Source organism: Rutilus rutilus, assembly GCF_951802725.1.
Source record: "Rutilus rutilus genome assembly, chromosome: 1".
Lineage (NCBI taxonomy): Eukaryota > Metazoa > Chordata > Actinopteri > Cypriniformes > Leuciscidae > Rutilus > Rutilus rutilus.
Window position 1 is genome coordinate 21,875,369 of NC_140209.1, and position 18,086 is coordinate 21,893,454.

The 18,086-nt window shown below is 39.1% G+C and overlaps 1 protein-coding gene across 1 annotated transcript in view; it reads right to left on the reverse strand.

Moving 5' to 3' along the window:
* Nucleotides 1–12,023, reverse strand: part of LOC311304327 (uncharacterized protein) — a 36,587-nt gene extending 24,564 nt beyond the window's left edge. Inside the window, exons 1-4 of the mRNA XM_084431289.1 lie at nucleotides 11,960–12,023; nucleotides 11,333–11,380; nucleotides 11,168–11,209; nucleotides 2,721–3,413 (exon numbers count right to left, since the gene is read on the reverse strand). Of these exons, the coding sequence (XP_084287415.1) occupies nucleotides 2,721–3,413; nucleotides 11,168–11,209; nucleotides 11,333–11,380; nucleotides 11,960–11,981 (805 nt within the window). The 5' untranslated portion in view covers nucleotides 11,982–12,023. The remainder of the gene's footprint in view (nucleotides 1–2,720; nucleotides 3,414–11,167; nucleotides 11,210–11,332; nucleotides 11,381–11,959) is intronic.
* Nucleotides 12,024–18,086: the final 6,063 nt, after the last annotated feature.

Here is an 18,086-nt window from a genome sequence, read left to right on the forward strand (position 1 = left end):
TTTGATTTATGTTGTTGATTACAGCATAACTGTGATTCTGCATAAATATCCAGAATTTTAGATATAATATAAAGGATTTCTTAAAAGTTTTTTTTTTTTTTTTAAATCTTTCTTTTAGGCACACACAGACATAAAGATTCAGTCTATGCATCTCAACAAGGGTGACGAGCAGAATATTCAATTAGGAAAAGTAAATTACATAGACAATTCAGATCATAATTTATTCATACCGCAATGCATGATGGGAGCCATTAATGAGTTGTGATTGGTGGTAGCCACTGCAACATGCTTTATTATTGTCACCATTGTTGAGATTCACAGGCTGATTATTGATGTCTGTGTTTCTAAATAAATTCATTTGAAAGTGTTTTGATCAGAACAATGTTTATTAAATATATTGGATTATAAGAAAATTGCTGATAATCATATGCTGTAGAATCACAGAACTGCTGCTAACAAGTTACACCAAACTATCTCAATAAGTTTCATTTTTCAAATCACAGCATGATTATGTCAAAACATAACCAACACTATCAGATCACACTTTTTCTTTGTTCATTTGACTGTTATAAATCAATAACAGCAGACAAACAAAGTATAAAGTTAATAATATACAGTAATGGTCAAGAGCCCAACTAAAGCAAACACACATCACCATAACGGTGGCTTACAATTTGTGATTTTCTCCTTCAGTGATTCTGCTAGTTATCATCAGGTGTCTTCAATAATGCTCAATCATCACTCAATTGATCACTTAATTATCTCATTAACTTTAACACTGCTTCAGTGTTACTTTAACACCATGTAGAGTGGGACCATATGTGCTCTGAGCAGTGTTAATTTAACACTGGGGAATTTACTGTGTGCCTTTGTTGCTTTATTGATTGATTTTCCTGATAGACACAGACCAATTACAGCTCAATTTAGAGATGCTCAACCCGTTCTCATCTCAGAGATGCTTTAGAGATAGCTCTAATATTTACATAAGTTTATTTTCTGAATTCTTTAATTTAGTTATAAATTCTCATAAATTGTCATTTATCAATTTAAAGTCATAAGATGAAAAGGGTTTAAACTGATGTTGTCAAAACACTAGCCCTCTGGGCTTCTTCATAAATGGGTCACACTTAGCTTCATCCCGGTCAAAAATGGACGAAGCCTTAAAATTTAACTTTATTTTTTCCCAGGATAACCAATATTTTTGTTCTATAATATTTTCTGATTATTATTTAGAATTTTTAGAGTTTTTTTATGATACTTTGCATTAATTATATAATTTTTATGAGCTATTTTCTCCATTAGAATTAATATATATATATATATATATATATATATATATATATATATATATATATATATATAATTTTTTTTTAATAAATGCAACATTTCACATCAAATTAGAGTGCAGGCCTAAAAAAAAAATTCAAGTGAGAAGAGCGCCATCTAGTGGCTTCAAAGTATATAAATATGTGTCATGTCCTATAACCGCCTATAGGCTGCCTATAGCTTATTTATTTATTTATTTTATTTATTTATTTTTATTCCCATTCGGAAAGAAAAAAATTAATTTATAAGCAACCACTGAATGGAACAACAAAAAATATATATCATTTTAAAGCTTAGGATCTCAGCTTTTTAATGCATCTAATTACATTTATTAACTCTTAACGAGTGCTGAGTAATCCCTCTAAAACCGAGTGTACCGCCAGCAGGCGCCACCTAGCTGCAAAAATATTCATTACCATATTTTTCTAAAATCTTGCCTTGATTAACACAAAGTTGATGTCATTTGAAAGCTTAGAGTCTGAACTTTACAGTGAATGTATCCACTTTGAAAAACTCTTAAGAATTGCTGAGTTATATGCTGATAAATAAAATCTCTCTTTTTCATAATCTATAAAATAATGTACTGCAATGTGTCAAAAACATCATACAGCTCATGAAACATTCTCAGATAATTGAAAATGGCACTTCATTTTTTACAGCATATTATTACAATTAAAATGAGCCCAAAATTAACATAATCTATTGCTTTTATGACAAGATATTCTACATGGAGAAAAAATTGCCCATGAGGGGGTGTCAAAGACTGTACAAAAAGGCTATCTCTTTTCCAAATACTGTAACTTTTGATTCCTTTATCCAATTTTTTTTATTTTTTTATCCAGATGCAGCTAACATGTAGGGGGACTTCACTAAAAAATAATTTTCCTCCTACCTTATTTCCTTCCTGAGTTATTACATGTCAAATAAGAAAGATATGCAAAATCATAATAAAAATTGTATATATATTTTTGTCTTTTATCAGCCGTTTCTCGGCAGGACAATGTCCAAATGTAATGTAATTTATCAAAAAAATTAAAAAGAGTTCTTTCAAATGATACCTACCTTTTGACTCTCCTTGCTACAGTTTTGGAGTTCTGATTATATAGTTATTATATAGTTTGGAGCATAGTTTGTTGTGTGTTTGTGTGTGGATGTGGGTGTGGGTGTGTGTGTGTGTGTGTGTGTGGGGGGGGGGGGTCATATTTGAACTCTTGGTGTTTTAGAGTGTCACCCCTTCATTGCTGTGCACTTTTTTTCTGCACAGTGCCTGATTTGTAGTTTGTACCACCAAAAGTTTCTCTGAGTTTTCTAATTTTTTCGTATTTCCCTCAGATTTTACTTCATAAACAGTCATACAAGTTAAATTCTGAAAACTTACAAAATAAATTTGATACCTTTAGTTCTCTCTTTCTGTCTTTCTTTGGGTTTTCCATAATCTTTGTGATAAGAATGCTCCTCATATTCTTCTGCTCTGAATGAATGATCAGATCTGCTTGGCTCTTCATCCACCGATGTTCCTATAACATCTTCATATATCTCACATGTGAGAAATTCTTCCTTGTTTTCCTTGAGTATCTTATCAACACTCTTGAAAATGTCAAATCGCCATTCTGGTTTTCTATCATCAAGCTGCAGGTGTCTTCCTCCACACTCCTTTATTAGCTGATAAATAGCTGAAGGCTTTTTCATAAAACTTGTGTGTGTGTCAGTCGTGAGAACTAAAGTCCGTTTAATCGCTTCTTCACTGAATTTTTTCAGCACATATTTCACTCTTCTCATGTCCTCCTCAGTGAAGTCTTTACACTGCAGTATGGTTATGAACACATGAGGTCCTGGAGCAGACAGATTCACACACTCTCTCACCGTCTGTGTGATCTGATGATCTGAGTTGTTTGGATTCAGCAGATGAAGAGTGTTAATGACAGTGATGTGTCTGTTTTTCACCATCCCACTGATTGGAATCACATTGTGCTGCTTTAAAGCTGTAAGCACTTCATTCTCACGCATATCTATTCCCAGGAATAAGTTTCTGACTCGAATATTTTCTGATACATTCTTCCCCAAAAAAACAATCCTCAGGGCACACACTGAAACACACAAAACACATCATATGAAGATAAAAACACTGAAAAATCTGACTTTCAGGCTTCATAAGTTCAGACTTCATATACGAGCAGTAGTTAACTGACAAGCTGAGCCATATCACATTAATTATCGCTGGCGAAACGTCCGTGATATTAATGCAATATGGCTCAGCTTGTCAGTTAACTACGGCTTTTTGTAGTAAATGCCGCTCCATCTGAAAGCAGGTGATGGTGATTTACTACTAATCAAGGGAACCGGCTTTACTGATGAGATGCGCATAACAATATCGTGCGATATATCGCCCAGCCCTACTCATATACACTCCCAGGAGAGTTAATTTAACATTGGAGTTTTTGCCAAGATCAAGATCTTTCAGGACATGGTACCAAAAAAAAAAAATTGTTGCTGTAAATTGTGGTGTTGTTGCTATGGTGTTCTAGGTTGACGCAATGTTGATGATGTCACGAGAGCGGCGACTAGGAAGCGCCAGTGAGTTATGTATGTTTAACGTTGCCTAAAGAAAGTAAAGTAAACACGTTCATACAGTTCGAATCCAGAGTCATTATTTAAAAGACACGACATGGTGTCAGAAGTGCTGTAGTTTGACGTGTTACCTGATTTAGTTTTGCTCGCGAGGCCCGGATACGTGGGAAGAACGTGCGAGCTGAAATGGATGGCGGAGATGCGGTCGCTGCGCCGAGGGCAGTGGGACCGAGCGCTACTTTCAGCATACGGCCGCCTGAGCCGTTTGACTTCTCTAAACCACAAGAATGGGCAAAATGGATCTGGAGGTTTGAACGGTTCCGATTGGCAAGCAACTTGCAAGAAAACTCGGACGAAAATCAGGTGAATACTTTCATTTACTGCATGGGAGATGAGGCGGATGATATTCTCCGGGGGTTACCACTGGCAGACGCTGACAAAACAAAGTATGACGCAGTAAAGGCAGGTTTTGAGGCACATTTCGTTGGGAGAAGAAATGTAATTTACGAGCGGGCACGTTTCAATATGCGTAAACAGGATGAAAATGAGACTGTTGATTCATTTGTGACAGCTTTGTATGCTCTGGCTGAACATTGCAATTATTTAGCATTACATGACGAGCTAATTCGGGACCGACTCGTCGTGGGGTTGGCGGACAAACGGCTTTCTGAGCGTATGCAGCTGGATCATGAGCTGACCTTGGAAAAAGCAATCGCAATGGCGCGGCAAAGTGAGGAGGTGAAACGACAGCAAGCTGCGCTGAGAAGTGTGACAGACACTGTGGCTGCAGATGCGGGCTCTGTTGACAGAGTGTACAAAGGAAAGTATAACATGGGGAGACCCCAAAAAGGAAATGGTCCTAAACAAAAATCACATATAGCACACTCCAGTAAGATGAATAGCAACCAGTGCCATAAGTGTGGCAGCTCCCCAGCACACGCAAAGCGTGACTGTCCAGCAAATGATGTAAAATGTCACTCCTGTGGGAAAAAAGGCCACTACAAGAGGGTGTGCACATCATCAAAAACTGTGCGTGAAGTGTGCGAGGGGGACCCTATATTTCTTGGCAGCATCACAGGTACTGGCGAACCATGGATGGTGGACTTAGACATTAGACACAAACGTGTGCCGTTTAAGATTGATACCGGCGCAGATGTCACTGTCATTCCAGTAGAGGTGTTTGAGGAGATTTTTAATAAAGACCTACCTACCCTCAAGGATGCAACAAGGCCATTGCTTGGTCCAGGGCAAGTTCCCTTAGATGTTGTTGGAGTTACTAGTCTGCTGTTGAAGAGAGGTGAAAAACAGTCTGAGGAAGATGTGTACATAATCAGAAATCTGCACACTGCACTTCTGGGCAGACCGGCTATTGCAAAGCTCGAGCTTGTGGCACGATTAGATAACATTGATATGGAAATATTAAAGACAAGTTATCCAAAATTGTGCAGTGGTCTGGGAGAAGTACGACAGCCATATGTTATCAGGCTCAAACCGGGGGCTTCTCCATTCTCTCTTAAAACCCCAAGACGTATCCCGTTACCTTTAATGAATAAGGTTAAAGAAGAGCTGGGCCGTATGGAGACATTGGGGGTAATCAGCAGGGTGGAGGAACCAACAGACTGGTGTGCTGGCATGGTGGTGGTCCCAAAGAAGTCAGGTGCTGTTAGGATATGTGTAGACCTCTCCAAGTTAAATGAGTCAGTTCGCCGGGAAAAATACATCCTGCCATCAGTTGAACAGACGTTAGGAATGCTTGCTGGAGCGCAGATCTTCAGTAAGCTAGATGCTAATATGGGATTCTGGCAGATACCATTGTCAGAGGATTCTGCGCGCTACACAACGTTCATAACCCCATTTGGCCGTTACTTCTTCAAACGGCTTCCTTTTGGAATATCATCTGCGCCAGAACACTTCCAGAATAGAATGGCTACAGAGGTCACTGAAGGACTGGAAGGCACGGTGTGTCATATTGATGATGTTCTGGTGTGGGGAAGAACAAGGGAGGAACATGACACCCGTCTGCATGCAGTACTGAGGAAAATGCAAAAGGCAGGCATGACACTCAATGTCGAGAAGTGTGAGTTGTCAAAGCGGACAGTACACTTTTTAGGGCACATTATTTCTGCCGATGGCATTAGCCCCGACCCAATGAAAACAGCGGCTATCAGGGACATGACGGAGCCCTCAAATGTGAGTGAATTGCGGAGCTTCCTGGGGATGGTAAATCAGCTTGGGAAGTTTATTCCACAACTGGCGGATAAAGACAAAGCTCTCCGTGACCTGCTGTCGAAAAAGAACTGTTGGATTTGGGACATTGAACAAGCCAATGCATTCCAGGCTCTGAAAGACGTACTGTCGTCCCCCCCTGTTCTTGCCATCTATGACGCGAATAGAGACTGTAAAGTGTCAGCGGATGCTTCGTCCTATGGATTGGGAGCCGTCCTACTGCAGAGGTGGCCAGAAGGTTGGAGGCCAATAGCTTATGCGTCAAGATCTCTTACTCAGACTGAGCAGAGATACGCACAAGTGGAGAAAGAAGCCTTGGGACTCACGTGGGCATGCGAAAGATTTAAGGACTTTCTCATTGGCAAACATTTCGCATTGGAAACTGACCACAAGCCATTACTGAGTCTCTTAGGATCGCAAGTTCTGGATGCTCTCCCTCCTCGTATCCAGAGGTTCAAAATGCGACTGATGCGTTACTCTTACTCCATTGTTCACGTGCCAGGAAAGGATTTGTGGGTAGCTGACACTCTGTCACGTGCTCCGGTAAAGCAGTGTGAGCTTCATGAAGAGAGAGAGTTTTGGGAGGACACTAACATTTATGTTGACTCTATTATGGGGAATTTGCCGGCAAGCACAACCTACCTGGGACAGCTGAGAGAAGACTTAAAGAATGACAATGTGTGTTCCAGTGTGATGAAACTGTGTGTTGAAGGCTGGACAGAGCACAGCCGGAGAGATCCAATACTGAAGCGTTACTGGGCAGAACGGGCTCTCTTAACTGTGCAGGACGACCTGTTGCTGAGAGGTACGAGGCTGGTCATTCCAGCTGCCATGAGAAATGGCGTCCTTAGCAAGTTGCATGAGGGGCACTTAGGACTTGTAAAATGCAGAGAGCGGGCAAGACAATCAGTGTGGTGGCCAGGGTTAAGTAATCAGCTGAAGGAAATGGTGCTCAACTGCAGGACATGCCTCAAGGAGAGATTAAACCCAAAAGAACCACTCATGCCCACTCAGTTTCCAGACAGGCCCTGGCAAAGGTTAGGGGCTGATTTATTCATGCTGGGAACTAAAACGTACCTGCTTGTGGTGGATTACTATTCCAGGTATGTGGAGATTGCTCAGTTATCACCCAGCAGGTCTACTGACGTCATTGTCCACATGAAGTCCATATTCGCACGGCATGGAGTTCTGTATAATTACAGACAACGGGCCACAATTCTCTGGGCACTCATTTGCATCCTTTGCTGCTTCGTATGGATTTGTCCACGTTACTAGCAGCCCAAAGTTTCCCCAGAGCAATGGAGAGGCTGAACGTGCGGTCAAGACAATAAAAGCTCTTTTCAAGAAAGCTAATGACCCTTACCTTGCTCTCCTAGCGTATCGTGCTACTCCCTTGCAGAATGGGTACAGCCCAGCTCAGCTTCTTATGGGAAGAAGGCTGCGAACAACTGTGCCCACACTCTCATCATTGCTAGATCCAGCACTCCCTGATACTGATGCAATTTCCAGAAAAGAGAAGGGAAGAAAGAGTGCAGATGCAGAGCGCTTCAATAAACATCACAGAGCTAGAAAACTCAGCACACTACAGCCAGGAGAAGAAGTCTGGGTGTCTGATGCTAAAGAATCAGGAACGATTGTTGCCAGTCACTTTGCTCCACGGTCTTACCTTGTGAATACTCAGCATGGGACTGTGAGACGTAATCGCCACCATCTGGTATCTATGCAAGCGTCAGCTAAGGATGATAAAAGTGATACACAAGATCAGTCCTCGGATACATTCACTGAGTCGCACCCTGTCACTCCGGAATTAGAGGAGCAGGACATTCCTGATTTGGTGTCTACACCTAGAACTAGGTGTGGGAGACGGGTCGTGAAACCTGCAAGGTTGAACCTGTAAACAAGTGTGTGGTTTACTGTTGCATTATAGTTACAAATGCATTGTCACTTAATGTACATACTGGAAAAAATGATTGTTCGAAATATGAAGACAAATGTTATAATTATTTGGTTTGTTTAAGCATTAGATAGGAGCAGACCTTCCAGCAAAAAGAGGCAGAATAATCCTCTAAGGTTTGTTGAGACAAAGGTAGTCTACCCTTTGATCTCTAGAAAGGGGAGATGTGGTGTTGTTGCTATGGTGTTCTAGGTTGATGCAATGTTGATGATGTCACGAGAGCGGCGACTAGGAAGCGCCAGTGAGTTATGTATGTTTAACGTTGCCTAAAGAAAGTAAAGTAAACACGTTCATACAGTTCGAATCCAGAGTCATTATTTAAAAGACACGACATAAATCACATTATTTCTGACACACTTCAGCAAAATACATAAATAACTGGCTAGTATATACGGTACAGTACATACTGCATTACCAGCTTCACTTATTACTAACCAGACTGACTTTATTTCTGTCAGACGTCTACAAAAGTTCTTATTGAGAATTAACAGAGGTTTAACTCTACCCAGTCAACACTATGATCTCACAGTGATGTCACCATGTGGTCACAACGCCAGCAATCTGAGTTCACAGTGTTCTAAAAGTGTAACCTCACAGCACTCTCACTGTGTGCTCAAACTATGACCACAATATGAGCTCATCCCAGCTAGAAATGTTATTGTTCTATGAATGTTTTGAGAGCATTATGTTATGTTCTTGTAATATTTTCTGTAGCTAATTTTATTTTTGTAACCAGAATGTTCTCCTAAAAGGTAGGATAACACTCTCTATAAACATTTCAAACATGTTTAGTGATGACATTGATAGAACATTATCCCCCCTAACATTCTTAGACAGTTATAGCGGGAAGTTTCGATGTTTAGAAACTATGTTTAAGAGGTTTACATGTTGAAGTTTGTTTGAAGAGTTTGGTTTGGTCACCATTGTAGAGGTCAGTGTTTGCTGTAGTTGGGCTCTTTGGTCTTGACTAGGATTGGGCAATTTAAATCGCGATATTGTTATGCGCATCTCACCAGTAAAGCCGGTTCCTTGATTAGTAGTAAATCGCCTTCACCTGCTTTCAGATGGAGAGGCATTTACTACAAAGAGCCGTAGTTAACTGACAAGCTGAGCCATATCGCATTAATATTGCGGACGTATCGCCAGCGATAATTAATGCGATATGGCTCAGCTTGTCAGTTAACTACGGCTCTTTGTACACAGCAAAAACTCCAGTGTTAAATTAACACTCCTGGGAGTGTATGAGTCCACACTCAAGAGTTTTTAAGTTAATGAGATAATTAAGTGATTAATTTAGTGATGATTGAACATTATTGAAGACACCTGATGTTAGCAAGCAGAATCACTGAAGGAGAAAATCACAAATTGTAAGTTACCGTTATGACGATCAATGGTTGCTTTAGTTGGACTCTTGACCCATATATTATTAACTTTAGATTTTGTTTGTCTGTTGTTTCTGAATTATAATCACCAGTTGAACAAAAAAGTGACTGATGGTGCTGGTTATGTTATGATCTTGATCACTGAACTCATTAAAATCCTTCTTTCTGACTTCGATTTATGTTGTTGGTAAGTGAATCTTGATATTTGCCCAGAATTTTTGATAAAATATAAAGGATTTCTTAAAAGTTGTTAAAAAACAATCATTCTTTTAGGCACACACAGATGTCAAGATTCAGTCTATGCATCTCAACAATGGTGCGGAGCAGAATATTCAATTAGGAAAAGTAAATTGACAATTCAGATCATAATTTATTCATACTGCATGCATCATGCATACTAATGCATGATGGGAGCCATTAATGAGTTGTGATTGGTGGCAGCCACTGCAACATGCTTTATTATTGTCACCATTGTTGAGATTCACAGGCTGATTATTGATGTCTGTGTTTTAAATTAATTTATCTGAATGTTTTTTGATCAGAACAATGTTTATTTCATATTTTGAATTATAAGTAAAATACTAATAATCATAGACTGAAGAATCAGTAAACTGCAGTTAACAAGTTAAACCAAACTGTCTCAATAAGTTTCCTTTTTCAGATCACAGCATGATTATGTCAAAACATAACCAAGACTATAAGATAACATTTTACTTTGTTCATTTGACTGTTATAAATCAATAACAGCAGACAAACAACAGTAAATATTAAAGTAAACATATAATGGACTCTAGACCCCAACTAAAGCAAACACCCATCACCTTAATGGTAACTTACAATTTGTGATTTTCTCCTTCAGTGATTCTGCTTGTTAACATCAGGTGTCTTCAATAATGCTCAATCATCACTAAATTAATCACTTAATTAAACATCTGAGTGATGTTGGAGTCCGTGTCCAATTACATTTCTAGCTGGGGTGACTCACATTGTGTCCATAATATGAGCACACAGTGAGTGCACAGTGCGGTTACAATTTTAGCTCACTGTGAACTCACATTGTGGTCATATGGAGAGATCACTGTGAGATCAACGTGTTGACTGGGTAATGTGTTTCATTTAAAGTCACCATAAGAGTGATTGGTGTTTCCATTAGTTGGGCTCTTAACTCGTAATCTATCTTTTGTCTTTGTTGGCCGCTGTGACAGTGTGTTTGTCAAACTCATTTGCAGCTGCAAAGAAAGCTAAAGTGAAACGAGATCAGGTGATGAAGGTTACCTGTTGATGGTTTAATAATCATCATTAAATAACCTCATTCACTGATGTCTTTGGAATCTAACAATTGTGTTAATATATTCACATCACAAACCCTGTGTTACTGCAGCATGAGATCCAGCAATATTATAACAATCAGTTTAAAGATTTTAACAAACATGAGATCAAAATATTAGCTTATGCTGACACACACAGATATCAACAAACAGCCGAAATAATGTTGCTATCTGGGTTTAAGATTTTTTTCATGCACAAGTAGTCTGACAAAAGCTGGTATCTGATCTCACCAGCATTGAGTCTGTCTGTGATTATACAGAAAAAAAAAAAATATATATATATATATATATATATATTTGCAGAATAATGTCAAAACCTCAAACGTTTCACCAGATACATGAAAATAATTACATAATCTCTGAAAAAGGTAGGATTAACTTACTGTTAGGACGATCAGCACTTGTACTCTGCAGTTGCTGTTTCTCTGGGAATAAAAAGAAAGATTGTTGTGATTTAGGTCAGTCAATTCTAAAATATTTTCTTAAAAAATCATCATCATCATTCTTGATAACCTCTCCTATCATTTTCAAAGTTCTGTGACACTTACTTGGGTCGAGTATTCCTCTCATTTGGGAATACTGCCGAGTGAGCGAGTCTAGACAAAACCAAGCACAACATAAAATAAACATCTAAAATACATAACACATGCTCATTAAAATATTTTAAACACCTTAATGATACGTGATTTCTGTTTAGCTAATTTTGTATCCCTAGCTGTGGCAACGACACAATGATCACTAACATCATTTGCATATACAGAAGCCAATATTTGTGTGGAACATTTGTAAAAAATAAGATCAATTAATGTTGACTTTTTATAATCCTTCAAATGTGGTCTAGTATATGTCTCAACTAGCTGAGAAAGGTTAAAGCTGCAGTCGGCAAGTCTGGCAGATTTAGTGGACTTAGCCAAAATTTTAAATGTTTACAACTCTAATGCCCCTCCCCCACTGCCAGCGAGCACCCTCCCATCGAGGTCGTGCTCGTCAGTGCGTGTGCACCAGATTTTCTGTGAACGCGTCCGTCTCTTCAGCATCGATCAACACCATGGACTCGGAGGTAGGCTGCTCTGGATAATCTACACTGTTAGACCTTACCAGGTTTTTTTAAAGTAAAATACTGGCCAGTAATTTACTGTTAATTGTACAGTTCCTAAATAGTAAATCATCATCACCTGCTTTCAGATGAAGCGGCATTTAGGGCTGATGAGATAATTTAGTGATGATTGAGCATTATTGAAGACACCTGATGTTAACAAGCAGAATCACTGAAGGAGAAAATCTCAAATTGTAAGTTACCATTAAGGTGATGGGTGTTTGCTTTAGTTGGGCTCTAGACCATTATATGTTTACTTTAATATTTACTGTTGTTTGTCTGCTGTTATTGATTTATAACAGTTAAATGAACAAAGTAAAATATTATTTTATAGTGTTGGTTATGTTTTGACAATCATGCTGTGATCTGAAAAAGGAAACTTATTGAGATAGTTAGGATTAAACTGTTAGCTGCAGTTTAGTGATTCTTCAGCCTATGATTATCAATACTTTACTTATAATTCAAAATATTTAATAAACATTGTTCTGATCAAAAGACATTCAGATAAATTATTTTAAAACACAGACATCAATAATCAGCCTGTGAATCTCAACAATGGTGACAATAATAAAGCATGTTGCAGTGGCTGCCACCAATCACAACTCATTAATGGCTCCCATCATGCATTGCGGTATGAATAAATTATGATCTGAATTGTCTATGTAATTTACTTTTCCTAATTTAATATTCTGCTCCTCACCATTGTTGAGATGCATAGACTGAATCTTGACAAAATCTAAAAAACCTGATCATCTTCCTCTTGGCTCTTTCTTGCCATAATAAAAGTGTTTATAAACTCACTGTTACAGCTGCCAGAAAGAAATGAATGGTATCAAGTCAAGGGACAAGAGACCAACTAAAGCAAATACTGATCTCCATCATGGTGACAACAAACTTTATTATTAACCAGAGTTGTATAGTCCAGGGGTCAGAAAGTATAAGTCCTGCCATATGTTTATTCCACCCATGAACTCAGTCAGCTGATTTCACTAATTAGTTCTCTCTCCTGTCTGAATTAGCAAATCCAGGTGATTGAAACAAAATTCTGAGCAGGACTTTTACTTTCTGAACCTGGACTTTACACCTCTGAAGAGAACAGAAAAAAGAGACGAGCAGAAACACAAGAACTACAACTGACTTCAGCCACAGCCTTAGATGAAATCAACTGAAGAGAAAAGAAGACATTAAATCTGTGAAGATCTCAGCAGAGGAGGATTAAACAACTCCACAAACAGCATTACCAGCTTCACTTATTACTAACCAGACTGACTTTATTTCTGATAGAACTCCTTATTGAGATGTTTAATTTGGAGTCACCATAACAGTGATTAGCGTTTCCATTAGTTGGGCTCTTAACTCTTATAATGTTTTTTGTGTTCATGGTCGTTGTGACAGTGTGTTTGTCAAACACATAAACTGATCAATTCTGAACATTACAAAAAAGCTACTAAATGTCACTAAAAAAACAACATCAAAAAATAAATCAAATATTTAGAATTAAACAAAATAATAGGACAATTCAGCTGCATAATTTATTCATGTTGCAATGCATGCTGGGAGTTTTGTACTATGCTGGTACCCAGCATGCATTGCAGCAAGGTACTTTTGATTGTCACCATTGTTGAGATTAATACGCTGATTATTGATGTTTGTCATAGTAGATGAACGTTGAAAGCTCAAGTTTATACAATTCTTTTTACTGATTCATATAGTACTGCTGTATCTCATGCTTCAGTAATACAGGGTTTGTGATTTGAAAAAAATATGTATGTGTAAATAATATTTCTGGATCTCATTCTGCAGTAACACAGGGTTTGTCATGTGAAAATATCAATGGAACGCAATTGTTAGATTTGAAAAGCATCAGTGGAGTAGGATACTTCATGATGACTATAAAACCATCAAACGGAAACCATCATCACCTGATCTCATTTCACTTTAGCTTTCTTTGCTGCTGCAAATTTGTTTAACAAACACACTGCCACAACTACCAGAAAAGACCAAAGATATAATCAGAGTTAAGAGCCCAACTAATGGAAGCACTAATCACCGTTATGGTGACTTCAAATGAAACACATTAGAGCAGGGATGGGCAACTTCGGTCCTGGAGGGCCACTGTTCCTACAGAGTTTAGCTCCAACCCTAATCAAACACACCTGAACAAGCTAATCAAGGTCCTCAGGATTACTAGAAAATTACAGGCAGGTGATTTTTTCAGGGTTGGAGCTAAACTCTGTAGGACAGTGGCCCTCCAGGACCGAAGTTGCCCATCCCTGCATTAGAGTTACCTCTGTTAATTCTCAATAAGAACTTGTGTAGACGTCTGACAGAAATAAAGTCAGTCTGGTTAGTAATAAGTGAAGCTGGTAATGCTGTTTGTGGAGTTGTTTAATCCTCCTCTGCTGAGATCTTCACAGATTTAATGTCTTCTTTTCTCTTCAGTTGATTTCATCTAAGACTGTGTCTGAAGTCAGTTGTAGTTCTTGTGTTTCTGCTCGTCTCTTTTTCTGTTCTCTTCTTTCCTTCAGTGATTCTGCTTGTTAACAGGCTTATTAAGGCTGAGATGACTCCATATTTAATATACACAGATTTTGTGGCTCAGATAAGGTCCAGTTCTGATTTATTTCTTTACTCTTGGCTGACATGTAGTCAGAGGTGTAAAGTCCAGGTTCAGAAAGTAAAAGTCCTCCTCAGTATTTTGTTCCAATCACCTGGATTTGCTAATTCAGACAGGAGAGAGAACTAATTAGTGAAATCAGCTGACTGAGTTCATGGGTGGAATAAACTATGGCAGGACTTCTACTTTCTGACCCCTGGACTATACAACTCTGTTATTAACTCAATCCCTGTTAATTCTCAACAATAACTTTTGTACATGTACGAAATAAACTAGATGTACCGCATGGCGGTACAAAATATGACCGCCGCTCAGGCCTGCACTGGCTTTCCACAAAAATAAATGACGTGGAGCAATTTGGCTGTATTGCTTGTTTATGTATATACCTAAAAAAAGTAGTAGTATGTGCATGTCTGTCTGTGTATGTGTGTGTGTTTGTGTATGTGTGTGTCTGTGTGTGTCTGTGCGTGTTTGATGCGTATGCATTACATTAATCAAAAGTGACAGTTAAGATAATGTTACAAAAGCTATGTACTTTCTAAAAGCTTTAAAACATTAATAATAATCAGAAATGTTTTTTGAGCATATTATTCCCTCAGGTAGATTACATGTTTTCTTGCGTGGCTGGATGTTAGACTCATGAACAATAATCACGTTGTTTGCATTCGCCAAAATTGATTAGCCGAAATCAAAACGTGGACAGTGAAAATAAATTACCGTTAGCGCGAGACGAGTACGGCTTGAAGCGGAAGCGACCAGACGGCAGAGGATGTTCGCAAATCAAACAATGATTTGTCTCTAAACAGTGATTAAAAAAAGCTGTGATTGGATGATGACAGGTGTCGGTGATCATGCTCAAGTGTCGTGGTCAGCACTGCTGCTGTTGCTGTTGTATCAGTCAGTGGTTTATCAGCTTGTCAAAAAACGGGACATGGGAGGTCACGCACGGGACAAATAAATTAGGCCCAAAATACGGGACGTCCCGCCTAATTCGGGACAGTTGGCAACCTTAGTGACAGTATCATCCTAAACCAGCAACCCTTTCGCTCAACACCACCATCTACAGGCCGATGAGTGTACAGTCACTAAATGTGCACATAAATGAATTTATTTTATACCCCCCCATGGATGAAATTCTACGAAACTTAGCATACCCCCAGAGGATGTCAAGTTAATCATACACATGAAATATGGTGCAGTTCTGAACATCTCAACTGAAGATAGGGGCGATTAAAGCAGAATAATATTTCATTTTCATTTTTTATGGGAGGGGCGCAAATCACAAATGAGTGATTATGGGCTAGGTTGATGTGGGCCCTTAAGACCAACATACCATAAAAATGTCTTCATCCTCGGTGCCACGGTTCAGGTAGTTATTTAGGAAAAACTGCATTTTTTGGGTTTGGGGGGGCCCAGCGCGGGGGGGGGGGGGGGGGGGGGGGAGTGGCCCCCGGGGCCCAGAGGTGGAGATTCCAGGGGTCAGAAAGTAAAAGTCCTGCCATATGTTTATTCCACCCATGAACTCACACAGCAAAAACTCCAGTGTTAAATGAACTCTCCTGTGAGTGTATTTGGCTCCAGACTCAAGAGTGTTAAAGTTAATGAGCTAATTAAGTGATTGATTGAGTGATGATCGACCATTATTGAAAACACCTGATGTTAACAAGCAGAATCACTGAAGGAGAAAAATCACAATTTTAGACACCGTTATGGAGATTAGTGTTCTATTTAGTTGGGCAGTTGACCTTCAAATGATTATCATTAGATTTTGTTTGGCTGTTGATCTGAGTTATTACAGCCAGATGAACAAAAATAAAAGTTGATCAGGTGGTGTTGGTTATATTTGAACATAATCATAATTTGATCTGAATCACTGAACTCAATTAGAGCCTAATCTCTGACTTAAATGTATATTGGTCATTACAACATCACAGTAATTCTACAGATTAAGTTCCAGATTTTTCAATATAATTCAAATTATTTCTTAAAAGTTGTTCTGATAAAGAAAAAGAAAATCTTTCTTTAAGGCACACACAGACATCAAGATTCAGTGTATGAATCTCAACAATGGTGACAAAAAGACTATTCAATTAGGAAAACAAGACAATTCAGATCATAATTTATTCATACCGCAATGCATGATGGGAGCCATGGATGAGTTTTGATTGGTGGCACCCAGAATGCACTGCAACATGCTTTATTATTGTCACCATTGTTGTGAATCACAGGCTGATTCTTGGTGTCAGTATGTCCAAATAATATATTTTTTCAGAGTCTTTTGATCAGAACAACTTTCAAGAAATCTTTCTGATTACATTGAAAATGATTAACATGGCATCATATTAGAATCACAGGCAGCTATAATCAACAAGGTAAACTTAACTCTCTAAATGAGTTTTGTGATTCAGGTCAAATTATGATTATGTCAAAACATAACCAACACCACCTGATCAACATTTCTCTTTGTTCATCTGAGAGTTATAACCCAGATACAACAGCCAAACAAAATCTAAAGTTATTAGTTTAAGGGTCAAGAGCCCAACTAAAGCAAACACTGATCACCATAATGGCAACTTAAAAAAGATATTTTCTCCTTCAGTGATTCTGCTTGTTAACATCAGGTGTTTTCAATAATGCTCAATCATCACTCAAACAATCACTTAATTATCTCATTAACTTTAACACTCTTGAGTCTGGAGCCAAATAAACTCACAGGAGAGTTCATTTAACACTGGAGTGTTTGCTGTGTGAGTTCATGGGTGGAATAAATATATGGCAGGACTTTTACTTTCTGACCCCTGGACTCTCCACCTCTGCCGGGGACCAAACGAAAATTTTCCGTAAAAGTCTAGTGGGGCTACATGCCCACCAAATTTCATGTTCCCCGGTGTTTCGGTGTCCCTGGTATCGTTGACGAAAAAATTCAGTAGATGACGAAAAAAAAAAGAAAAAAAACTTTGACAATCGATTATGGGCTAGGTTGATGTGGGCCCTTAAGACCAACATACCATAAAAATTTCTTCATCCTCGGTGCCACGGTTCAGGTAGTTATTTAGGAAAAACTGCATTTTTTGGGTTTGGGGGGGCCCAGCGCGGGGGGGAGTGGCCCCCGGGGACCAAACGAAATTTTTCCGTAGAAGTCTAGTGGGGCTACATGCCCACCAAATTTCATGTTCCCCGGTGCTTCGGTGTCCCTGGTATCGTTGACGAAAAATTTACGGGGGGCGCAGCGCGGGGGGGGAGTGGCCCCCGGGGACCAAACGAAATTTTTCCGTAAAAGTCTACTGGGGCTACATGCCCACCAAATTTCATGTTCCCCAGTGTTTCGGTGTCCCTGGTATCGTTGACGAAAAATTCACGGGGGGCCCAGCGCGGGGGGGGGAAGTGGCCCCCGGGGACTAAACTAAATTTTTCCGTAAAAGTCTAGTAGACCAACATACCATAAAAATGTCTTCATCCTCGGTGCCACGGTTCAGGTAGTTATTTAGGAAAAACTGCATTTTTTGGGGTTTGGGGGGGCCCAGCGCGGGGGGGGAGTGGCCCCCGGGGACCAAACGAAATTTTTCCGAAAAGTCTAGTGGGGCTACAT